The sequence below is a fragment of the Aquarana catesbeiana genome, linkage group LG03 (assembly GCF_042186555.1).
Source record: "Aquarana catesbeiana isolate 2022-GZ linkage group LG03, ASM4218655v1, whole genome shotgun sequence".
Taxonomy (NCBI): domain Eukaryota; kingdom Metazoa; phylum Chordata; class Amphibia; order Anura; family Ranidae; genus Aquarana; species Aquarana catesbeiana.
Genome location: NC_133326.1, coordinates 517,868,757 through 517,894,817, shown reverse-complemented (window position 1 = coordinate 517,894,817; position 26,061 = coordinate 517,868,757). Strand labels below are relative to the sequence as shown.

Sequence of the window (26,061 nt, the reverse complement as noted above, 5' to 3'; positions counted from 1 at the left end):
ACCAAGGGAATATCCCGTATAGGCTCAAAAGGCTATTTTTGTAAATCCGACAGGACTAAATTCAAATCCCAAGGGTTCAGGGGTGTCCTGACTGCAGGATTAACCGTGTTACCCCGTGAATAAAGTTATGAACCAGAGAGTGAGAAGCAAGAGGCAGTTGAAAAAATACCGATAAGGTGGAAACCTGGCCTTTGATAGTACTCAGGGCCAGCTTCATCTCCAATCCCATCTGTAGGAATTCAAGGATCCTACCTATGACATATTTCCTGGGGTGCCAACCCCTGGAGTCACACCAGAAGACATACGCCTTCCAGACTCTATAGTATATGACCCTGGAGGCCGGTTTCCTAGCATTAACCAAGGTAGAAACTACTGAAGCTGTCAACCCACAATCTTTTAGAATGTGGGACTCAATAGCCAAACCGTTAAATTTAGCGTTTTGTAAGGTAGGATGGAATACCGGACCTTGCGAGAGAAGGTCTGGCCACAGTGTTAGGGTCCAAGGGCCCCCTACCGCCATCTTTATGATCTCGGCAAACCAAGATCTCCTGGGCCACCAGAATCACCTCCTTTCCTTCCTGCTTGATCCTGCGAAGAAGGCGCGGAAGCAGCAGAACAGGAGGGAACGCATAGATCAGTGAAAACTGATCCCATGGAAAAGACCAAGGTGTCTGTTCCGCATGCCAGCGGATCCCTTGTCCTTGACGCAAAGTTGTCGACCTTGTTGTTGAATCTGGATGCAAACAGATCCACGTCCGGAAAACACCCCATCTTTGACATATCGACAGAAAGATGTCAGGGTGAAGGGGCCATTCTCCCGGAAACAATTGTTGGCGACTCAAGTAGTCCGCCTGCCAATTTTCTATCCCTGTAATAAAAATCACTGATAGGCAAGGGACGATGTTTTCTGCCCAAGATAGAACATGATTCACCTCTCTTTGGACTGCACGACTTCTCGTGCCCTCTTGGTGATTGATATAGGACACAGCCGTGGCATTGTCGGATTGGATCCTGACAGGACAATTCCATAGTCTGAGCTTCCAGGCCTCTAGGGCCAGACGTACTGCCTGAATTTCTAGAATATTGATGGGCAAGGTCCTCTCTGATTTGGACCACTTCCCTTGGACAGATGCTTCTTCCAGGACTTCTCCCCAGCCTAGAAGGCTGGCATCCGTCGCTACCACCCTCCAGGATACTGGTAGAAAGGATGTTCCCTGTTGAAGATTGCTGGATATCAACCACCAATTGAGGCTCTGACGCACTTTGGGGGATAAGCGCATTGGAAAGTCCAAAGCCTGGCTCTTCTTGTTCCAAGTTGACAGAATACTGTTTAGCAGCAGTCTTGAATGAAACTGCGCATAAGGAACGTCCTTGAAAGAATCCACCATCTTTCCTAACAATTTCATGCAAAGCCGAATAGAAGGATTTTTCTTTGTTTTGACAAACCGAATCAGTTCCCTTATGGAACCGATCCTTTACTGGGGTAAGAACACCCTCTTCTGAACTGTATCTATGATCAGCCCCAAGTACTGCAATCTCCTTGATGGTTTTAAGGAGGATTTCTCTAGGTTGAGAATCCAGCCTAGGAATTCTAGGTAACTCACAGCTGTGACTGAACTTTGGTTTAGGCGGGTTACTGACTGATCTACCAAGAGCAGATTGTCTAAGTAGGCTAGAATCGTTATACCCTGAGCCCTTAACCTGGCTAAAGGAGGGGCCAGGATCTTTGTGAATACTCAAGCTGCAGTAGCAAAATCGAAAGGCAGAGCTACAAACTGAAAATAGGGCACCATCTGCCTGGAGTTTGCATGTTCTCCCTGTGCCTGCGTGGGTTTCTTCCGGGTACTCCGGTTTCCTCCCACACTCCAAAGACATGCTGGTAGGTTAATTAGATCCTGTCAAAAAATTGGCCAAATATGGCCCATGGGGCAAAGGACCGCGCAATACCGCAAATGGACACCGGCGGCAAAAAGCACCCTGAGGTGATTCAGTTCGCATAGGTAGCGCTATACAAATCATTCATTCAAAATGATGATTTTCTACCTCGAAGCACAGAAACTTCTGGTGAGCGGGGAAAATTGGCACATGGAGATAAGCATCCTTGATGTCGATTGATGCCAGAAATTCTCCTCCTTGTGGGATGGAGACAACTGATCGGATTGACTCCATGCGAAAGGAATGGATATTCAAGTGGCGGTTTAGATCCTTGAGATCAAAAATGGGTCTGACCTCTCCATTTGGTTTTGGCACCATGAAGAGGTTTGAATAAAACCCTGACCCCTGCTCTTCTGTGGGAACCACTGATATCACCTTTTGGAGACAAGAGATGATCCAAAGCCAGAAAGAGAGACTTGCTTTTCCCTGGGTCTCTGGGAACGTTTGATCTTAGAAAACAAGGAGACGGGAATTCTCGGAACTCTAGTTTGTAACCTAGAGAAATTGAGGAAGCCACCCATCTGTCTTGACATTGTTCCTGCCAGATCTTTGAAAAGTGTAGGAACCTTTCCCCCACTCGAGCGAGCAGGGGCACCCCTTCATAAGGAGGCTTTAGTATTTTGCTTCGAGGGTTTCCTGCCCCAGGTCCTCTTTTGGCCCTGGGACTGACCCCGAGGTCTTCCTCTTGAAACTGGCGGTGGAGGCTGTCGAGACTGCCTGGAGGCTGATGCCCCCGGCACTGGAGAAGATGTACGTTTAAAAAGGAAAAACGCTTAAACTTCTTCTTAACTGGTAAAATAGAACTTATCCCATTAGAAATTCTTTGGATATACTTATCCAGATCGTCGCCAAATAACCGTTCACCGTGAAATGGGAAACTGGCCAAGAGCTTTTTACATGGCGCTTCGGCTGACCAATTTATCAATTATAGGATTCTACGCACATGCACCAGCCCTAGCATGAGCCGTAAGACTTGGAGAATAGAATCTTTCATAGCGTCTACTGTGAAACAAATATCACCATCTGAGTAATACAAAATACTAGTTTCATAAAAACGGGTGACAAAATATACAATGAAGGGTTAAAATAGGGATATGCCCATGTAGAGGCAGATGTTTAAAAAAGGCTGACGCGTTTCGAGGGTGACCTCTCCGTCAGAGCCTGAAAGAACGGGAACACAGTCTGTGTGAGCCAGTAGGCCGACATGTGTACATGGGGAGGAGTGGCTAGTTGGAAGCTATGTCCTGTGATGTAAAGTTACTTATCCTGAGACGTCTCCAGTCTGTAGTGTACAGCGCACACCTACCATGTGCTCCTTACTATCCTGTTTTTGATCTGTATTCCACCTAGACCGTTTGGACGTGGACTGCTATGGAGCTCAGGATAAGTAACTTTACATCACAGGACATAGCTTCCAACTAGCCACTCCTCCCCATGTACACATGTCGGCCTACTGGCTCACACAGACTGTGTTCCCGTTCTTTCAGGCTCTGATGAAGAGGTCACCCTCGAAACGCGTCAGCCTCTTTTAAACATCTGCCTCTACATGGGCATATCCATATTTTAACCCTTCAGTGTATATTTTGTCACCTGCTTTTATGAAACTAGTATTTGTATTACTCAGATGGTGATATTTATTTGTTTGTTTGTATTCTATTATACATGATTAAACCAAAGTATGTTTTGATGTAAGCGGTTGATCACGCGCCCTCCTTCCACACAGTCTTCTCCAGACCAACCCTGGTCAGCTGAGGCAGCAGGACACGCATTACCATCTTCTTTTACTCTTCACCATCTACAAATACTACCCAATTATACAACAAACGCTCTCACAAGCGCAGGAGTAATTCTCACCACATTGTGTCCACATTTGCATCTACTGTGAAACACAATGCTTCTGATATACCGGCCAACTCCTGGGCCTGCTGATCAGGAATAATTTTGAGTACCTCTACAAACTGATCCTTTAAGGACTAAGATGCTCCAATCGCTGCCAATGCAGGCTGAACGACTGAGCCTGCGAGAGAGATGTTGTTTTTAAAGAGAAATTCCAACTTCTTATCTGTTGGATCCTTCAGCATTTGAGCATTGTCTACAGGATAAGTCAGGTTCTTGTTCACAGAGGATATAGCAGCGTCAATTGCTGGAATCCCCCATTTCTTATAGAATTCTTCCTCCATAGGATAAAGTATAGAAAACTTTTTAGGAGGAAAAAACGGTTTATCTGGGTGCTTCCACTCAGAATACATAAGCGTCTTTAGCCATAAATGGGTAGGAAAAGCATCAACAGATCGGGGAGGCTTTAATGACCCCAAACCAGAGGTGGGCACATCAACTGACTGCGTTACAGACAGTAAAAAAGTCAAGCGGACCAATTTAGTGAGGGAGTGTAGTACCAATAGTCTCTCCTGTGAAGCCGATCCTTCCATATTAGGAGCTTCGGAAAACGAGTCATCAGCCTCTTCCTGATCTTTTGAGAGAATTTCATTATCTCTCGCCCCTTGTTCCTCTGCATGAGCTGAGGAGCCTGAGCAGTGGACGGGGATCTGCTACGCTTAGGCCCACTCTGGGATCCAATTAAAGCATCAATCTTTTGCTCCAAACTTGAAATGGTAGAAGAAAAAACCTCCTCAGTGATATATACAGGGGCTGCGGTGTCAAGAGCTGCCGCAACACCAGCCCCCGCCCCCATGGCTCACCCTGACCGGCCACATCACTCTGAGGAGGATGCCATCTTTTTAGAGATGAATCTAGGCTGTCGTGCAACAACAGACCCCCTAGAGCCCTTTGAGGTGTTTTTTACCCCCCTTCCACTCATAGCCCGAATGAATAAACTGCTTGAGCCATAGTCCAGCACAGTTGCTGCTATTAATGCCTAGGCAGCAGTAAAATGTGTCAAAAGAAATGCCTGTGTCACCAAACCTCTTAACGCCACCTTTGCTCTTGTGTCCCTCCACAGCCCCTGCAGCAACACAAATGGTGCTTTTAAAACCTTGCCACCTCATGTTGGACGTCGTAGGACGCCAACGACGCTAAGCCCCGCCGCATTGCCTACAGCTCTTCAGCCTTTCATTTTAAAAGAAAGCCTCTTCCTGCGCGAGCGGCTGTCTACAGGTCCTCTGGGACCCACAGGATGGAGCAGCATGGCGCGGGGGTCTATAAGCCACCGAGCAGCGTGCTGATTGCGCCAGTCTTTTTTTTTTCAAAAAACGTAAAGTACTTCTTCCCCCATGAAGAGGGGAAGACAATCAGCACAGGGGGGCGAGTGGTGGGGAGAGGAAACCCCCCCCCCCTCAAGCTTACCGGAGGTCATGCTTTCTGCCTGGAGGAAGAAGCATCTCAGCTCTCCTGACACAGCGTGCTCTCTCAGCGTGAGGCGGTGAGTGCTCAATACAGCCCCCAGTGGAGACACATAGGCATGACATCATTTACTGATCTTAAAGGAGACATTCCCGCCGCAGGGTTTTCTGTGATAAACCAACAGACTCAATCTTCACCCTTCTTGGTGGGTTCCGTTAAACCTTCAGGAGCTGGGGATCCTTGAAAAAACCCACTATCCTGGACCTGTAATAGCACCTCTGCCAGTAAAACTTTATGGCCTTACTACCAAAAAGTACTGGATCCCGGGGTCCAGCTCTCTAGAAATAGAAGCATTTACAGGCAAAACCTCGTTTCTTCGGATACAAGGCCCGGGTACCATTCAATTTGGCCAAAAAAGACACTTTGAATTGATCCGGGCAGCATGGCTAGCCCCAGCAAGGACTGCTCCAGAGGAGCTCAGCACAGCACATCTTCACTCGTGACCAACACCTTAGACACTGGCGAAAAAACTGAGATACTCCCAGTAGTGGGAGAGGGTATATAGGGAGTGCACTTTTTTGTCTTAGGGCGTGCCAGTGTCCATCACCTGAAGGTGGCCTATAACCCACATAATAACTACTATGGCTCTGTGTCCCGTGATGTACGATAAGAAAAATCGAGTTATCCAAAATATTGACTAGTCAGCTTTAGATAAAAGAAAGTAACACCTTTTGTTGTTTCGGTTCTACAGATCCAACTCTTCTTTTTTGGGGGTTTTGGATAGGGTAGGCCTCATTCACACTTTACGTGCATTAAAAATGATGGAAAAAACATGCAGATTTGATCTGCGTAGAATATTTTGGCCTTGTTCAGTTTTTCTAACACAGGTCTCTACAGGGACAAAAAGAGGTTTTGTATGTGCCCTGCTCACACCATAACACTGCTGCCAGTGTTTTTTTTTCTGCGCAGGAATCTGCAACATAGATTCTCTGCCAGGGCACAAAGAAAATAATTGTTCTCCATGTGTCCTGTTCACACCACAATTTTGATGTCACTGGAGTGTTTTTTTTTCTGCGCCAAAAAATGCATACATGTTGCAGATTTCTGTGTAGAAAGAAATCCGCACGTGATAACAGTGTGGTGTGAACAGGGCACATAAAAAACAATGTTTATCTTTGTGCCCTTGCAGAAACAGGGGCATAAAAACTCACAGTGTGAACAAGACCTTAATCAAGTAAGAATTTTGGCAAGCTTATTTTTGCTGCCTGCATCCCCAGTGTGGTGATTCTTCCTCTCTTTCCATCTCTGCGACACCAAGAGAAGAAATGAGGGAATGGTGGCGCTGGAAACAAGAGACACCATCAACAATAAGGAACTGCACATAAGTTCTAAACCCCCCCCCCCCCCCCCCCCTCCCTAGTATTAGAATTTGAGATCCTCAGTTTCCTAGCATCCCATGATCAGCCCCAATAACGTCACACTCAGCTAGGGAAATGCACAGAATGATGGGTATAAGGCAAGTATTTTTTACTTTTTTTGACGTTTTGACAGAGCAATTGTTATTTGGGGGAGGGTGTAGATTATAAGCAGTCTCCTTTATGTTAAGGACACTTGCTTAAAGAGACACTTAACGGGCACTTGCTTTAGAACCTTTAAAACAAGATTCCAGTGTTCGGCGGTGCCAAATCATTTGATTTGGTGTTATTTTCAACATGACAGTATTTGCACCACTAAAATCTGTTATGTAGTAATTATTGCCTCGATAGTATTAAGATTGCCTAAAGTCAAGTATCAAGTTGGGTTTAAATATAAAGCTAATACGACTATACCTGTTACACCTCCCTTTCAGCCAAACACCATTTACAAAGCCTGTGGATTCCATGTTGCTCACAAAGCAAAACTCGCTTACGTATTTCAGCCTAAATGGCCGTGGCTCATAGCTACATTTACGCCTGTTTGGGCTGAAATGCTTAAAGGAGTACAGCCAAAGCTTATTTGACTGTACTTCTCCTGTGGATCACATGAGTGCAGTTCGTTTTACACTCCTGTGAACCGTTTTCAGCAGACAGCAACCCGAAGCTGATGTCACAGAGCTGGTCCAGATCGCAACAATGGAGTCGGGATCTGTCCACATGCCTGGACTGGCACCCAGCTCAGCCTCTCAGCAAGCTTCTGAGAGCCTGAGGAAGCCGCTCCCACCCCCTCAAATGCCAAGCGCTCCAGTGAGCGAGGAGTGGGCAGAGCAGAGAGCTGTGATGGACAGTCACCAGTTCTCTACTCCATGAGCTCTGAGAACCGAGCGTTCGATCGCTCGGTTCTCAGTGTTCAAGGCGCCGATGCTGCATCCACCTAGGTAAGTATGAATCTTAAAAAAGAATAAAAACACCCATAAATCCCTTTTAAGGGTGTTTTGCTTTGCGATATGGATTTAGCAGAGCATTATTGTCAGTTATGTCAAGGTTAAAGAAAACTGTTATTAAACACACCTGAGGACTAAAATGCAGGCATCAACATTATTATTATTATACAGTATTTATACAGCGCCAACAGTTTGCGCAACGCCTTACAACATGAGGGCAGACACTACAGTTACATTTCAATATAGGAGGAATCAGAGGGCCCTGCTCGTTAGAGCTCACAATTTAGGAACTAGATTCCTTTCAAGTAGCCAGTTTGTTGCAGCTGTCGGATTCTTGCTGCTGGAATGACCGGGTTATGCGATCAACAGCGGCCCATTTAAACTAAAAGCGGGCCGATAACAGCCTCTGTTGATCGCATGTAACTGCACACAGAGCAATTCGCTGTGGTTTGGGATAGAACATGGAGGCAGCTGACTGAATTTGTAGGAAGCTGAGAGCAACAAAAGGTACTCTTAGAGTTAAGAACACATGCTTTTATATAATTTTCTCCTATTAAACCGGAGTTTACGGTCACTCTAGGCTCTGCCCAATTTTTTTGTCTGTTGTGAAGAAGTCAGGTCGTGAGAGTGTTTAGGATAACACTGCTGCAACACTGCACAGCAATGCAGGGAGGCCTCTTTCTCAAAGCTCTTGACAGGGAAAACAGAACTGAAGCACTTTAATACACTTTAACCTCCATCACTGGAGAAGTTTGTAACAAAAGAAATTACAGGCAGATTTTCCTAAAGGATAGGCCATCTTTAGGAGCATGTTACACTCACATTTAGGGTGCAACATGTAACATGCTACTGTTCACTCTCCCTCAGCTGCCAGAGCCCCACTCCCTGGGACAGCGGAGGAGGAGGGGTTTCCTCTCCCGACAACCGCTATAGCATTTTACAAGCTGTGCGGGACTCCGCCCACATAGCTGCGCCATTCATTCACATCGATCTTTGAATGAGATAACTAGAAGTCCTGTCTGGCACCCCTGGCAGACAGCTTGCATTTCACAGTGAGACATGGCATGGAAGAGCCCCCTCGTAGTTCATTCACAAGCCCTGCAGCTTTGAAACTGACAATTGGTATAGAGGTACTAGCAGAAATTTGGCTTGTCTGCAGGAGCCGTACATTGCAATACTGTACAGACTCTTGTGAAAATATAATAAATGCACATTTTTTCCCCTGCATTTATTATTTTTTTCACAAAGATGAACTTAGCCATTTAAATAGTCCAATACAATAAAGCAGTAGTAAAAAGCACTTTCTTACTTGTACCTACAGGTAAGCTTATAATAAATTCTACCTGAAGGTACAAGGAATATCCCCTAAATGTGCATCATTTAGGAGATAGTCACTACTTCTTTAGCCGGTGACGTCACCAGCGCATGTGCACTGAGCTCTGAAGGGATAGCATGTCATCCCCTCAAAGCGCTGTGCTGTGGCCGTAGCATCATCGCAGCTAGCCCATTTAAACAGCCAAAGCTCAGGAACCCAGAAAGAAGATCGGGTGAAGATGGAAGCCCTGTCAGTGGTACATACTAGCACATTATGATATTACCTTGCAGGGGGAACATTTTTATTTTTTGGAGAGGGAGGGGGAGAGATTACTACAACTTTAATAATGCCGTGGTTCGTCTAGCTTAATAGTATTAAACAGAGAGAGACTCCTGTATCCTTCAATTTCAATGAGACATGAATGCATTGCCAGAAAAATGTCACTCACCTTTAAGCCATTCTGGGGATTCATCAAGAAATTTCTCCCTATATCATCAAACATTATAGTATTTTTTTTACTGTAAAATTCAGGATATTTGCCCCAAACAACTCCAAGAGGCTTTACCTATTTAAAAAAAGGAAAAGGTTATATAGAAAAAAGTCTGATTCTGCTTGTTGTCACAATACAAGTTCTTAAAAGCAAGTACCAGTAGCCCTTGACTTGACCGCACCACTTCCTCAACTTTTTTTAATAGGCTAAATCAGTTGACAGATAAAGGAGGCCACAGGTTGCACAATTTTGATGGCCAGTCAAGCAGTTTTCATCTGAATGGCACACGTTTTAGTAAGCCTTTTCAAGACCTCAAAGCAAAAGACCTTACTGACAGTGCTGATGGTAGCTTTAAAGTGTTACTAAACCCAGGACCCTGCATTCACTATATCTGGCCCCCCAGAGTACACAGAACATGGAAATGCAATCATTTTAGTAAATATAAACTAGACATGTGCAATTCGTTTTGTTCCGAATTCGTTTAACGGAAAAATCTGAATGAATGAAAATTAGAAAATTCTGAAATTAGAAATTCCGAAAATTAGAAAATCAGAAATAATAACTAACTAATAATAACTTAACTAGGAACTCTGCATCCCCCCCACCATGACTCTTTGGGAGGAAACTATTAAAGCTCTTCCACTGTATAAAATTACTTATCTGAATAGAAAGTGCCCCAAGAAGTTTGAGGTTATTTGGTTACCTTGGACGGCCTGAGGACTTTGAGTGTTATATTTAAACAACATGGTTGAACCTTTTCATTCCTTTGCCCGGGCTGCCTTAGGTTCCACAGTGATAACAAGCATCCTTTTACTGCATATACAGGCGGATTTTATTGTTTAGTAACATTTTAACCACTTCCCATCCAGCCTATAGCAAACTGACAGCCAGGCGGTGGTTCAGTTATCCTGACTGGACGTCTTTCAAAATAATCGCCGGCGATCGGTGGTGCAGCGTGTCAGTCTGACACACCGCAACACCAGTCTTGGTAAAGAGCTCTGACGGAGGCTCTTTATCACGTGATCAGCTGTGTCCAATCATGGCTGATCAAAGTGTAAACAGGAAAAGCCGACAATCGGCTTTTCCTCACTCGCGGCTGACGGGGGGGGGGTGCTTGCGCCGATTATCAGCGCTGCCCCCCCCCCACGGATGCCTGCCCAGGACTAACAGGGATGCTGATCATGAACGGTAACCAGGTATGCCACCCTGGACCACCAAGGATGCCAGTCAGTGTCAGCACATGATGCCAATCAGTGCCCATCAGCAATGCCTGTCAGTGCCATCAGCGATGCCTGCCAGTGCCACCTATCAGTGCCCCTCAGTGCAGCCTCATCAGTACCCATCAGTGAAGGAGAAAACTTACTTATTTACAACATTTTATAAGAGAAACAAAGAAAAACTTTTTTTTTCAAAATTTTAGGTCTTTTTTTATTTGTTTAGCAAAAAAAAAAAAAAAAAACCAATTGCCACCAAAAGAAAACTCTATTTGTGGGAACAAAATGATAAAAATGTTATTTGGGTACAGTGTAGCATGACCGCGCAATTGTCATTTGAAAAGTGACAGCGCTGAAGCTGAAAATTGGCCTGGGCAGAAAGGGTGGAAAGTGCCTGGTATTGAAGTGGTTAAGGTTAAATATGCTTTGCCCATGCAGAGCAAAGCAACAGGCTCACTTCTTCACCCTGAAGATAAAAAATACTGTAGCTGCTGACTTTTAAAATTAGGACATGTACCTGACCTATTGTCCCATTACTATGATCAGCTGCCCCACTTGCCAATAGGAATGTGCAGTAGGCAGAAAAGGGTGGGCAAACTTCAGCACCATCAGGAACTGACCGAATTTCTCAGCGTTTAGAGCCATAGAAGCAGGGTCTCAGAGGCTCCTGCTGGTGCCAGCACTTTATAGCTACAGCAGTTTTTTGGGGGGTTTTCTTTACAGGTTTTCTTTACAAAAGACTGAAGTTCATTATACATCTGTAAATGTACTCATAGGTACATTTCATTTGTTGGATAAAAGTCTCCATAGAGAAGTATGACAGAAAAACACAGTATAAATGGATAATCCCACAGCAACTTACATCAATGAGACCTCTTCTGGGTGTGTGGACAGTAATCATGGCTGCACTATCCAACATAAAAGTGATCTTATAATTGGCATTTGTGCTGACGCCCAATTCCTAGAGAAAAAGAACATTGTAATAAGCAGATAAGTCTTTAGCTCTTCAAAAACTGAAAAACAGCACAGGTACATCAATACAATGCCAAAATTCATTACAGTAGACAAACTAATGTGTATAATCAATAAAGAACCAGTCCACCCAAAACTAACTTTTTTTGTCAAATGTGGATGGGACTGAACTGCTCTGAATATTAATAAAAAAAAAATTAGAAGCATTTTGTTAAATTATTACAGGTCATGTGACTGCCTCACTGGGCTTTGCATGGCCTGGCCAGGACCAAGCTGGAGCACATCACCCTGATGTCAGCAGTAAACACTCCTCCAGACTGCCCTGGATTCAACGGCAGTGCCAGCAAGGCTCTCAGGAGCTGCAACAATACTATTAACTAGATAGCAGCGTTTGAGTTCCTGGGTCTACAAATCTTCTATAGCCATTATCAGGGGTTTCTACTGTTCTTGTTAGGGTTTTCTCATTTATTTTACAGACACACATTGGTGGGAAGAAAACTCCCAGGTGACGGAACAGTGTTATAATGGAGGAAATATATCCAAGACCCCTGGGCTCCAGCATTACCTAGATTATTACTACTCATTTAAAAAAAGGGGTTGGAAAGGTAACTACATAGAAGAAAATACAACATTTCAAACAGAAATGGTTATAATCATTACCAAGTTCCACTTACCTTCATTTTGGCTTCAATCCATTTCATACTAGTTGCCGCTAGAGAAAAAAAAAATTAAAATCAAATATGGGTTTATGCAGACAGACATTATACAGTCCACCCCCAACTTAGCCTGCACTGGTCTGTACTCAGTGCGTCCAGAGGGGATCCCCTACCAGATGATTATAGGGTTGCAGGGTTAATTGTGCCCTATGTAATGTGCAATTTGTAGTGCAAAAAAGTCTTCTAGCAGCATTGACACAACAGTTTCTGTTTTTCCGAGTCCGCACGACAGTTTTTTACATATTGATCCTGCCAGTAGACCTGTTATTTTTCCCACTTCCTAATCTAACAAGCTGTCAGTTACAGGTCATGACAAACCATATAACACTGCCAAGGATGATTTTTCTTCATGTGGTTTAAACATTGTTTTAAAAATCTTTAACTGCTTAAAGTGGAACTTTAGTTAGAAAATTAAGTCCTGCTAGATGACTTCAGGCTGGCCCCTTTTGCAGGTATAGCAATGTATAAAACATTACAAATAAGTGCCTATACTGTTTAAAATCCAATAGTACATGGTCTCACCCTGCTCTGCACATGCTCTCCATTTTTAGGTACTGCAGAATTTGTGGAGGCCGATCTGCTGACAGTCTTAAAGCGGAATTAAACCTCCCTATCCTTTACAGCCAAGAAAGCTGCTTCTGTTTGATCTGCAACTGCCATAATGCTGGACTTGTGATCAGTAAAGACACCAGCCATTTGATGGTTTGACAGTTTGGTTGAGGACACAGGCAAATTTGACAGCAATCCTGATATTCAATGTGTTCGATGTGTTTAGTTGCACTTGATTTACTGCTGTTCAGGGGCTTTGAGCTTCAGCAAAATGGCAGCCTCTGGCAAGAAGGAACAGGAATAATGTTGGAGGCAATTTACAGAACACATTAATATTGGTAGCATAAATTATTAATGTGGAATGTATGTTCCTTGCTAAAAAAAATGTTTGTAATTATATATTAATAATATTATAATTATTATTTGTATCAAGTTATGGGTAAAGTTCCACTTTAAAAAGCATTAGCTAGAATTGGGCTCTAAGGTGTTTGCTGCTTACTTAAACTCTTGCTGATTGCGCTATAGCTGAATGATGGCTACAGCGCAATCGCACATTTCCAGAAGGGCGTCTATTGATGTCAGCCCAGACCCCTGCCCCCCTGCATACCCCAGGGGCATACATCGCGTTCGCTCTGTGATCACTGTGCTCTTTGGACACAGCTGATCGCAGATCAAGGTAAAGGGCCAAGCACAGTGGCCTTTTACCATGTGATCAGCTGTGTCCAATCACAGCTGATCACATGTAAACAAATGCTGGTTATCGGCATTTACTTTCCTCAGCGCTGTCACTGTCTGAGGAAAGGAAAGTCGATAACCGGACACATTTACATTGATAATCAGTGCAGTCCCATCAGTGCCAATCAGTGGCCATCAGTGCAGCCTCATCAGTGTAATCTATCAGTGCCCATCAGTGCACATTAGTGAAGAAGAAAAATTACTTATTTGCCAAATTTTATAACAGAAACAAAGGGTTTTTTTTTTTTCAAAACGTTCAGTCTTTTTTCGTTTGTTTAGCAAAAAATAAAAAAAACAGTGGCGACCAACCAAAAGAAAGCTCTGTCTGAAAAAATTATAAAAATGTCATATTGTACAGTGTTGCATGACCAGGAAATTGTCATTCAATGCGACAGCACTGAAGGCTGAAAATTGGCCTCGGCAGAAAGGGGGTGAAAGTGTCCAGTTTTGAAGTGGTTAAAGTGGAACTTGAGGCCAGAATTAAAGATGGGCAAACAGGCAGGAATTTTAACACAGAAAAAACATGCTTTGTTGCATGCGCAGCTCACCATACAAATTCCGCAATGCCACATCTGACTGAACTCCCACGCATGTGCAGGAGTGATGTCATCCCTACCCAGCTAATGACAGTGGCTGGCGAACGAGACACCAGAAGCCAGCCACCTGAAGATGTCAGCGGCCAGGCAGGGAGCTAGGGATGCCACATCGCTGAGGTGAATATTGTTCTGCTTTAAAGTCCATTTAAGACAGGGGTGTCCACCCTGCAGCTCAAGACAGCTATGAATGCGGCCCAACAGAAAATCGTAAACTTACTTAAAAATGTAGATTCTTTTTGTTGTGGAATTTTTTGCGTTTACACTTAGCGAACACAGGCAGCTGAAGAAAAATTTGACAGTGTCTCTCAAGTAAAAAACACCAGTCTTGACAATCACGCCTCATTCATGTCATCAGTTTTCAGCAGTATCTATATTTGTGAGCAGCGATTTTCAAGGGTAAAGCAACCGAAGGGCAGAATTAGAACCAAAATATCTGATGAGCACCTTGAGAATTCATTGAGATTGCGCTACTACATCAATCTAACCAGATATTGATGTGTTAGTTTATCAAATACTATAATATCGCACTAAATTTGTTGCCGTCTTTTAATTTCATAATAAAAAATATTACAAAAACATAGAAGTTTTTTTACTCAGATTGATACATTATCAATATTAGCGATCGTTAACTTGTGATTTGCCCAATGTTTTCTGCTCATCAGATATCCTCTCCGTTAGTGTATTTTATGTGTGGCCCAAGACAATTCCTCTTCTTCTACTGTGGCCCAGGAATGTCAAAAGGTTGGACACACCTGATTTAAAGTGTTACTAAACCCAGGACCCTGCATTCACTATATTTGGTCACCCACAGTACACAGAACATGGAAATGCAATTATTTTAGTAAATATAAACTGACAAATGCCTTTTCTCATCAGCAGTGTATCAGTGTCCAGACAAGCACTGGTTAAAGCTTGTAGGAAGAGTTTTCTGGCTATCCTATGAAACTGCAAGAGCCCTGACCCTCTGTCTGGACAGTGCTGATTGGCCCCATGCTGATTACATGCAAAACCTCTCTAGCAATACACACCAAACTGAGCATGTGCAGCCTGACTCCATAGACTCTGTTATCAGGAAATTATTAGGAGACAGTAGAAGGCGGGGGAGGATCAGAGAAGACAGGTTCAAACAGCCTTTTTACACAATGTAGAGGATTAACCCCTTAGGTTCCACAGTGAGTATAACAGGCATGATTTACTGCACATACAGACTGATTTTACTGTTGTGGGTTTAGTAACACTTTAAGACTACTCTGCACACATGGTGACAATGTAGCTGTGCAACTTTACTGCAGAACAATGTTGTAAACTTGTTAAAGTAAGTGGAAAAATAACTAACTATCCTACTGGCAGGAACAACAGGTAATTAACCATGTTTTTCACAGGGCACTGCTGTATTAACTATGGCAGACTGCATCTTATACCGTATGTCAATTTTTAATTGGTCTATAGTACAACGCTAAAGCTAAACAAGCTTGACCGATAGGCAACTATGGTTTTGAGATGAGGCCAGCAATTGCAGCCTCCAATATTTATAAAAAATCCCATTAAACCTGAGACAAAAAAGCCGATCTTCTGTAAAACAAAAAAAATGACCAATGTATGTTTACACATTTAATGCAAACTACTCTTCTAGCTTTTTGGAAGTCACTTCCATGAGGGTCAGTAAAGTAAGTAAGTAGACTCGCGGAGTATATCGTTTGACCATCTAATTTTTAAATTTGAAATTATTTTTTCCACTAAAAGTTTTACAAAAGCTAGAAGGAAAAGTGAACAAAAGGCACCTTAGGGATATATAAAAGGTTGAACAACTTACACCATATTACAATATCATAATCTTCATAGGCAGATGTAAGAAATTCATGTAGATATGGTCTCATGAGCTCCAGGCCAGTTTCTGCGCAAGACCGATGATCTAAAACAGCCCAAGAAAGGTAAGTAGAAGATGCAGCATTGTAAACAAGTATGATGTAAAGCAACACCATCACAAATAAGGCCCCTTTCACACTGGGGAGGTGGGTGCATCGGCGGTAAAGCGCCGCTATTTCTAGCAGTGATTTACCGTCAATTTCGCGGTGCTATTTGGGCGCTAGCTGGGCGCTTTTAACCCCCACTAGCGGGCAAGAAAGGGTTAAAAACTATCTCAAAGCGCTGCTACAGCAGGCGGTATAGCTGCGCTGCCCCATTGATTTCAATGGGCAGGAGCGGTGTTATACACCGCTACAAAGATGCTGCTAGCAGGACTTTTTTTTTAGCTTCCTGCCAGCGCTCTGCTCCAGTGTGAAAGCCCTCGGGGCTTTCACATTGGAGAGACAGCAGCGGCTCTCTCAGGGCGCTTTGCGAGCGCTATTCTTAGCGCTGTAGCGCCTGCAAAGCGCCACCAGTGTGAAAGGGGCCTAAGAGTCAGACCCTACTATGGGTTACTGAGGACACAGTAGTACATTTCTGATGTGGGGTGGAGGGTATGCTATTCTCTGAGGTTCATAAAATTGTATCTGAATAAACAGTTTACAGACCTCGGAAGCACTCAGGAGAGAGGGATGCAATCCATCTCCAAGGAATGAATAGTAAGATAAGGATGCAGCATACTAACCGAACAGAGTGTAGTCAACATCTAAAACCAGCAGCTTCTTCTCCTCTCTTGGAGGATTTAGGATTTCCACTTTGTATTCTTTGACACGGCGTGAAATCTTAGCCAGATTTTCTTCTCTGCAATGAATTACAGATAGCAATGGTTTTAAGTGAAGGAATTCATGGTCAGACTCAGAGTCCCACCAATTATTATCAATGCTGTGGGCAGAGGCTGGAGTATTTTTACAGGACTGAAACGTTCAGGTTGGGTTGACATCTTGGGCGGAGCAGAAGTTCTCTGCTGGGGACCCTGAGCATTACTAGTAACTATAAGTGACTGAGCCAGACAGCATCCATCCAGATTAAAGTTTTCAGTTTTGGTTGGCTGTAGCTACTTACAGAAGTAAACCTGTGCTTATTTGGAAGCTTCAAAAGATGTGTAAAGGAGGCACTTGAAGATGCCAGGACATACTGTCACAAATACTGTACAAATATCTGTGAGCACCAAAGCGAAGAACATTCTTAACATATGAATGGTGACATCAGGTGATTGGCCCCATCCTTGCCTTTTTATTATTAGTCATGTTTCATATTATGACTATATTTAGAGTGTAACATAAAACATGGTCATATTTTCCAAGGCTCTACACTCAAATAATCCCCTACATAAAAGGAGAAGTTGGCCTTTGTAAAAAAGAAATAATAAATGCACATCTTTTTGCAGATAAAAAAAATGTGCATTATTATATTTTACTAGGAACCTGGAAAGTAATGCATGCAGGACTCCTGCAGATTTTCACTGTAACCTGTCTGCTTGGACCTTATATGGGGAGGCCGTTACATACAATGAACTACCTAGAGCACTCAACAGCGCTGTGATAGTTCATTGAGAACTACAAACCCACAGCCGCAATGGCTGTCAGTAATTGTAGTTCTCCCATTCACAGAACTCTGGGAATGAATGGCGTGGCCGGGCAGGCAGAGCCCCGCATGGCCGCGTCTTTTTAAAACAGTTACATCGAGTTCGGGGAGAAGATCCCTGGCTCACTGTTAATAGAGGTAGCAGATCGGGAGCGGCTGCAGGAGTGGGGACATGTTACATGTTCCACCCTAAAAATGGGTGGAACATGTAACATGTTCTTAAAGCAGAAGTAAACCCATCCATAAAACAGTTTCACTTCCGGCACGTGCCGGAAAATGTAACACTCCCATTGGTTGTGCTCTCAACCAAACTGTGAAACCATCCAATGGCTGGTGTCATAACTGATCACATGTGCATCATCATGGCAGTTGTAGATTAAACAGAGGCAAAGATGGTAGCTTCCTTACCCATAACAACTTGATATAAATAATGTTCTTTAGCAAGAAACATACATTCAACGTTAATAATTATGCTTTCAAAATCAGTGTGTGCTGTATATTGTCTCCCGCATTGTTCCAGTTTCTTCTTGCCAGAGGCCGCCATTTTGCTGAAGCCCAGAGTCCCTGAGCAGCAGTTAGCCCTCATGCACACAGGCTGTTAAAAAAACGTTATGAAAACGCCAGTATCTTTGTAGTGATTTTTTTTAACTTTTTTCAGCGTTTTTCAGCGTTTTTCCGCGTTAGCGTTTTTGAGCGTTTTTCCGCGTTAGCGTTTGAGCGGTTTTTTTTTTCAAATTTTTTTTTTTCAATGGATCAAAAACGCTAAAAAACGTTGGTGAATGACGTTTTTCAGCGTTTTTCAGCGTTAGAGCGTTTTTACAGCTGAAAAACGTCTCTCAGAACCCACTGGTCCTGGGTTTTTTTTACAGCTTAAAAACACCTATGCCACTTGCAGCTCAAAAACGCCTAGGTGGGCATGAAGCCATAGACTAACATAGACAGGCCTTTTTAAGCTGCAAAAAAAGCTCAAAAAAGCAGCTGTAAAAACGTCCGTGTGCATGAGGACTTAAAGGGGTTGTAAAGTCTCAAGGTTTTTCACCTTAATGCATTCTATGCATTGAGATGAAAAACCTGTGTTGCAGCAGCCCCCCAGAGCCCGATCGCTTCAGCGACGGGGACGAGCACAGCAGCTCCAGCCACTTTTTTGGGACCTCATTGGACAGATTGGTAGCCATTGGCTCCCGCTGCTGTCAATCAAATCCAGTGACACTAGAGCTGGGCAGAGCCGAGTCCTGCTGTCTGTGGACACAGCAACAGGACTCAGGAGTGCGCATGTACAAGTGCCCTCATGGAAATCGGCTCTCCGTGGGGGCACTCAAGGAGGAGAAGCCACCGGGGGACCCCGGAAAAGGAGGATTGGGGATGCGCTGTGCAAAACCCTTGCACAGAGCAGGTAAGTATGTTTGTTACTTAAAAAAAAAAAAAAAAAAAATGAACCTTTACAATCACTTTAATCTTTAGGCTGTCAGCAGATCGCCTCTACAAATTCAGCAAAGTGTCTGAAAAAATAGAGATCAACTGAGCATGTGCAGAGCAGGTGAGATAGTGGGGTTGATTTACTAAAACTGGAGAGTGCAAAATCCGGTGCAGCTGTGCATGGTAGCCAGCTTCTAACTTCAGCTTGTTCAATTAAGCTTTGACAATAAAACCTGGAAGCTGATTGGTTTCTATGCAGAGCTGCACCAGATTTTGCATTCTCCAGCTTTATTAAATCAAATCCAGTGTATTGACAACTTATACTAGCTGCTTTACATTAACCCAAGCACCGCGAAAATTTCCCCCTTTTTAACCCCAGTGTATTACTGGATATTAACCATTTCTTGCCCGTCCTTCAGCAGAAGTGATATGAGTGGCTGATCAGCTTGTAGCTGATGACTTAATTTTTTGGGAGGAGACTTGAGCTCATCTTTAATGGTTAAGTCCATGTTTTATACGATATTTCATTGTACAGGCATATTTAGGGTGTAACATGAAACATGTTAATGAACTCCATCCCCAAAACCTACATTGTACCCACTTAAAGAGGAAGTAAACCCTCTCTAAAAAAAACACCCTGCAGGACAAAGGCATAATGAGCTAGTATGCATAGCATACTAGCTCATTATGAATTACTTACCTGAGATCGAAGCGGTCCTCGTTCCCCTCCTTCGTCGCCATGATACCCGGAGTGACTTCCGGGTATTGCTGCTCCGGCGCTGTGACTGGCCAGAGCAGCGATGACGTCACTCCGGCGCATGCGCGCGGGAGCCGTCAGTGACGGCATGATCGCCTTCACTAACAGCACGCTCAGTGCGCTAGCGCCGTAGACGTCGGTGCCCGTTTTTAGGAAAATATCTCCTTAACCGTGTAGGTTCCTTAAAAACCCCTTCCCGCCGACCGTACGCATATCTGCGTACTCGGCTTTTGGGGGTTATACCGGGATGATGCCCGCAGCTGCAGGCATCATCCCGGTACCGTTGTTTAGAGCGGGCGATCGGCTATCCGTATATAACAACTGATGCGGCTGAAAGCCGCTCGGCTGTTATACCGGAGGAGCGGGAGGGGACATCCCCCCCTCCCGCCGCTCTTACCGGGCCTCCCGTGCGATCGGGAGGCCCGATGTCCAATCGGGTACCTTCGGCGGCTGGGGGCAGGCTGGAACGAAGCTGTGGGCAGCTTCGTTCCAGCCTTCTCAATGTAAACGCGGAAGCGACATCATGACGTCACTTCCCGTTTACTCGGTTGCCAATGGCGCCGAATTTTAAAAAATACACAGTATTCAGAATCGCCGTTTTCGGCGATCTGAATACTTTTAAGTGTAAAGGAGGGATGGGGGGTCTTTTAGACTCCCCATCCTTCCATAAAGAGTACCTGTCACCACCTATTACTGTCACAAGGGATGTTTACATTCCTTGTGACAGCAATAAAAGTAAAAAAAAAAAACATTTTTTTTTAAACACCATTTATTAGTATAAAAATAAATTAAATAAATAAATTTAAAAAAAAAAATTTTTTTAAAGCGCCCCTGTCCCTGCGAGCTTGCGCAGCGAAGAAAACGCATACGGAAGTGGCGCCCGCATATGTAAACGGTGTTCAAATCACACATGTGAGGTATCACCGCGATCGTCAGAGCGAGAGCAATAATTCTAGCACTAGACCTCCTCTGTAACTCTAACCTGGTAACCGTAACAAAAATTTAAAGCGTCGCCTATGGAAATTCATAGCTACCATAGTTTGTCGCCATTCCACGAGTGCGTGCAATTATAAAGCGTGACATGTTTGGTATCTATTTACTCGGCGTAACATCATCCTTCACATTATACAAAAACATTGGGGTAACTTTACTGTTTGGATTTTTTTAAATTCATGGAAGTGTCCCTTTTCCAAAAATTTGCGTTTAAAACACCGCTGCACAAATACCGTGTGATATAAAATATTGCAACAATCTCCATTTTATTCTCTGCTAAAAAAAAATAAATAAAAATATATATATATATATATATATATATATATATATATATATATATATATATATATATATATATATATATATATATATATATATATATAATGTTTGGGGGTTCTAAGTAAATTTCTAGCAAAAAATATGGATTTTTAACTTGTAAACACCAAATTTCAAAAATAGGCTTAGTCATGAAAGGGTTAATCTAGGCTTACCTGTAGGTTAAAGTGGTCTGTAAAGGTTTACAACCACTTTAAATCATGGGGTGCAGTCTCCAGGGTAATCCTGTTATCATTTACATTTAGTACAGATGTGAAAAGTTTTGTCCACAAAGCCTCATCATCTTCCAGGTCTGTTTCTCTTTAGTCATTTACTGCCACTGCGACAAATGGGACTTGCAGAAAGTGTGTCAGGAACATCTCCTCATTCACTGTTCAGTTTAGCTTCCTCATGCCAGGTCCACACTTCTGTATGGACTTGGGGCTGGGGGAAAGCTCTGCAAAAACCTAGGCATTGCAACCTCGATTCAACGCTATGCATAAGTGTTAATGCATTTACTAAACTTTTGCAAAAAAGTAGACTAGGGGGTTATTTACTAAAGGCAACTCCACTTTGCACAACAAGTGCACTGAGGAGTGCAGTCGCTGTAGATCTGAGGGGGACATGCAAGGAAAATAAAACACAGCATTTTTGCTTGTACATATTTGGATGATAATATCAGCAGATCTTTCCCTCAGATTTACAGCGATTGCATTTCCAAGTGCACTTTCAAGTATACCTGCAGTACAAAGTGGATTTGCCTTTATTTAGAGTGAGATTTCAGATTTGTTTTCATTTTTAGGCTCATTGAAGTGAAACTCATTACAGGGAGCAGTCCGAGCGGGGCGTGTTGAAAGGAATAAACTTTTACAGGAGACTGACATTGGAGTGTGGTATCTTTCTGGAGTTCAAGTAATGATAAGCGTGTACACAACTCTGCAGAATCCGCCACACATAGCTCTGCCTCTTGATGATTGGTAGCCTCACACTTATAGGATTTAACCAAAAGGGCAGTGTAAAAGGTAGGATGATGCACAAAGTGCAGTAAATTATAAAAACCAATGCAAAGACATCTTTCATAGGCTGAATATAGAGGCCTGAGGTCAGTTTTGCTGCTCTTGTTACTATCCTTTGTCCTTCGAAATTAGGCTTTTGCTCTGCCTCACAATGTAATAAGCAGTTTTCACTCTCATTTTTGCATAGCTGTCATAAATTGCAGTAAAGTACAATTATTACATTAAGAATAAAAAAAAAATTAAAAAAAACTAATCCTGCCAACAACGGTATAACCTACAACTTTACAGTAATATAACACCACCTGCAATTAGGATTTAGAGCTGTCACATGTAAACAACAAGACTCACCGATTTTCCACCTCCACTACCTCCTCTTCAATGTCAAAGTCATTTATAACATCATCATTTTCTGGAGGTGGTGCCATCATTTCTTCCTGCAGAGATGTAACAAAAGATTACATTCAAACCATACAAGAGAAAGGCAGTAAAAGCATTGCAATATAATGCTGGAATATAGTGAATGTTTGCTGCAATGCATCACCTACCCTTGGTAGATCAAAAGTGTTCCACCAAGAAAATGACCAACCGTTTTATCTCTCTCTCTGTGTGTTTGTGTCATTTTTGCTGACTTATTTCCAGTTATGTTTTCCATATAGTATAACACATAGAAAATGTAACTTGCATTACCAAACTCTCCTCACGTGTCCCCATCATCATAATCTTGGTATTTGGCTTCAGCTTTAGAACTCCCAGTTTTACATCATTTTCTGCCGGCTTGCCTGTAGAAGATACCAAAGGGAAAAAAATATATGATTATTCTTTATTTAGATACAGAATTTTATAATGGGTTCTCAAATGTTCTCCATGTCAAGTATGTCTTATTTAGTTCAAGTTCTATCACTACAGCAGGTACTGTGACCATTATTAAACATTTTAGTAGATGGGTGAAAGCAGTTAGTTTTCATGAATTTGATATGTTTCTGAGCTCCTTCTTAGCCATCTTCGTGTTCTTACGTGATCTGGATGGTGGAGAAGCTCACCAGGAGAACACAGTGATTATTGCTAGAGGCTATAACAGCCGCCAGTAATAATCGCACGCAAAATCTATCAACTTGGGTACAGTCAGCCTGCCCATACATGGTTCGAATCTTGAGATTCAAACAGTTTATGACCGGCTTAAGGTAAAAAACCTTCTGTGTGCAGCTCCCCCCCCCCCCCCCCCCGCCCTATACAGCTCTCTCCCTCCTCATGAAGGCAGCAGTGTGAGCTATTGGCTCCTGCTGCTGTCAATTATAGCCTGTGAGGAGGGAGTAGTGGGCAAGGCTAAGCCACACTGTGAGTCAATGGACACACGGAGCGTGGCTCAGGATCAAGCCGAGTATCCCCATAGCAAGAGGCTTGTTATGGGAGCACTCAGTAGGGGTGGGGACCTAGGAGCCCTGGCAGGGGGCCCGAGAAGAAACCACTGCACAGAGTAGGCAAGTATACCATGTTTGTTATTTAACCAGTTCCCGACCGACTCACGCCTATATACGGGGGCAGAATGGCTCCCCTGCACGAAACCCTGTAGAGGTACGGTATTGCTTTAAGAGCCGCCGGAGGGCGCACGCCCACTGCACAGCGGGGGACCTGATGTGCGTAGCTGGTGGCCGCGAGCACGGGCACCAGCCTTGTGCTGTCAGAGGAGAGGAGACATGTCGTTTGTTCCTACTGTGTAGGAACAGCGATATGTCTCCTCTCCTACTCAGTCCTATCCCCATACAGTTAGAACACACTGAGGGAACACACATTTAACCCCTTAATTGCCCCCTAGTGTTAACTCCTTCCCTACCAATGTGATTTACACAGTAATCAGTGCATTTTTATAGCACTGATCGCTGTATAAATGGCAACGGTTCCAAAAATGTGTCATAAGTGTCCGATCTGTCCTTCACAATACCGCTAAAAATCGCAGATAATCGCTACAAATAAATAAAATACCATAAATCTTTCCAATAGTTTGTAGACGCTATAACTTTTACGCAAACTAATCAATATACGCTTATTGCGATTTTTTTTACCAAAAATATGTAGAAGAATATATATTGGCCTAAACTGATGAAGAAATTTGTTTTTTAAAAACATTGTTGGGGATATTATAGAAAAAAGTAAAACATACTGTTTTTTTTTCAAAATTGACACCGATAAAAGTGATCTTGCGGCGAATCCGCCACAGAGACCACTTTTATCTTAAACCGGACTGCTCACTGAAGAGGATACCGGGTTATGGCAGCTAGCTGCTGCCATAACAGCGATATCCTCCTTCAAAGTACCGACGTATAACGACAGTGGGCGGTCCGGAAGTGGTTAAGGGGGAAAATCTCCTGGTCCTTAAGTGGTTAAAGTATAACTAATGCCTCGTACACACATTACGAATATCGTACGACCGTTCTCGCAATTAGAAATTGAATAGCTAAATAAAAGTCATGAAAATTCTCGTATGACAGACAAAAAAAAAAAAAAATCGGAAGTGATGTCATGTGTTATAATGTATTTGTATTGTATTTTCGGACGACAACTATACTGACTAAACAAAAATTGGACAATCTGGAATTGTACGAGGAAAATTTTCGTGTATGTCCGATTGAATAATATCGGCTGAATGGTCATGATCGGCTGTCGAAAGTAGTGTAAACGAGATCCGAATATCGTACGATCCTTCCTCGGACGACCGTTTTCGTACGATATTCGGATTGTTTGTACGGGCAATTAGGATACATTCACACTGAACGCGGGCTTGAAATTGTGCGAGTTCAGCTGCACTCACACGATTTGAAACCCGCATTTCAGTGTGAGTTTGGGGTCGATTTGAAAGACATCTGTGCAGGTTCATGCACAGGTGTCTATTGAAATCGCCCCCGAAGTCGCCAAAAGTAGTGCAGGAACAACTTTTGGAAATCAGCGCGGTGTCGCACCGATTGGGACAGTGCCGTTGCCTGTAATAGGCTGCGTTTTGGCATACAATTTGACATGTCAAGTCGCATGTCAAAACGCACGGATGCGAACAGGGGCTAAAGGCAATTTTTTGTTTAGTTTTGGATAGAGTGGAGAGGGATTAAACCCTTGTCAGCTTTTTATTGCTGTCTGTGCTTCAGAGATAAGGAGATTCACCCTCTCTAGTTGTCCTGTTTACTGCTATCACTGAAAGTGAAAGTAAAATAAAATCCTAAATTCTGGGTTTTAACCAGAACAGTAATAGAGGGGAAATGGGGGACACTAGTTCTGGCAACAACCGGGGATTCCTTCACTTTGGCGTGATCTCCACTTGCTTCCTGTTTGGCTATGGGACTGGAAGTGAGGAGAAATCTTCCCAATGGGACACAGATGGCGCAAAAAAAAACTGACAGGGGGGTCACAACCCTCCATTACTCTATCCAAAATGGAATAGAAAATCTTTGCCTTGGGGTTTACTTTAATTAAAGAACTTTTCATAGACCCAAACGCTTACAGAGGGGCACAGAATAGAGTGCGGGTGCCTGCCATGTGGATAAGAGGTGATGTAGGGCAATGAGGGCCAGCTCACCCTTGTATTTGAGTCCCAGCAGCTTCTGTCTCTCTGGTAGCACCCCGGTCAGGCTCTTGAGGGAATGCTTGAGGTCCAGCACTGTGTCCTCCTCGGACAGGGCAGACAGAGGGAACTCCTGGCCGCCCCATTTGATGATCAGTGACAGGCTCATGGACTTGCTATGTGCCTCGGCGGCCATTACTGGCGGCTTTCCCTTCCCCGAGCGTTACACCATCAAAGCCGGACCACTGCCATTGACAGCCGGCAAGGCACAACACACCGACACAAACCGGATGTGACGTGCGAGCGACGTGTAGGTGCGTCAGTGGCTGCGCGGCTAAGCTGCCCTG

At 43.5% G+C, this 26,061-nt stretch overlaps 1 protein-coding gene across 1 annotated transcript in view; it reads right to left on the bottom strand.

The window, feature by feature from the left end:
• Positions 1-26,049, bottom strand: part of UBLCP1 (ubiquitin like domain containing CTD phosphatase 1) — a 31,674-nt gene extending 5,625 nt beyond the window's left edge. Inside the window, exons 1-8 of the mRNA XM_073621183.1 lie at positions 25,730-26,049; positions 22,855-22,946; positions 22,516-22,601; positions 16,772-16,887; positions 15,995-16,093; positions 12,260-12,297; positions 11,476-11,574; positions 9,358-9,474 (exon numbers count right to left, since the gene is read on the bottom strand). Of these exons, the coding sequence (XP_073477284.1) occupies positions 9,358-9,474; positions 11,476-11,574; positions 12,260-12,297; positions 15,995-16,093; positions 16,772-16,887; positions 22,516-22,601; positions 22,855-22,946; positions 25,730-25,910 (828 nt within the window). The 5' untranslated portion in view covers positions 25,911-26,049. The remainder of the gene's footprint in view (positions 1-9,357; positions 9,475-11,475; positions 11,575-12,259; positions 12,298-15,994; positions 16,094-16,771; positions 16,888-22,515; positions 22,602-22,854; positions 22,947-25,729) is intronic.
• Positions 26,050-26,061: the final 12 nt, after the last annotated feature.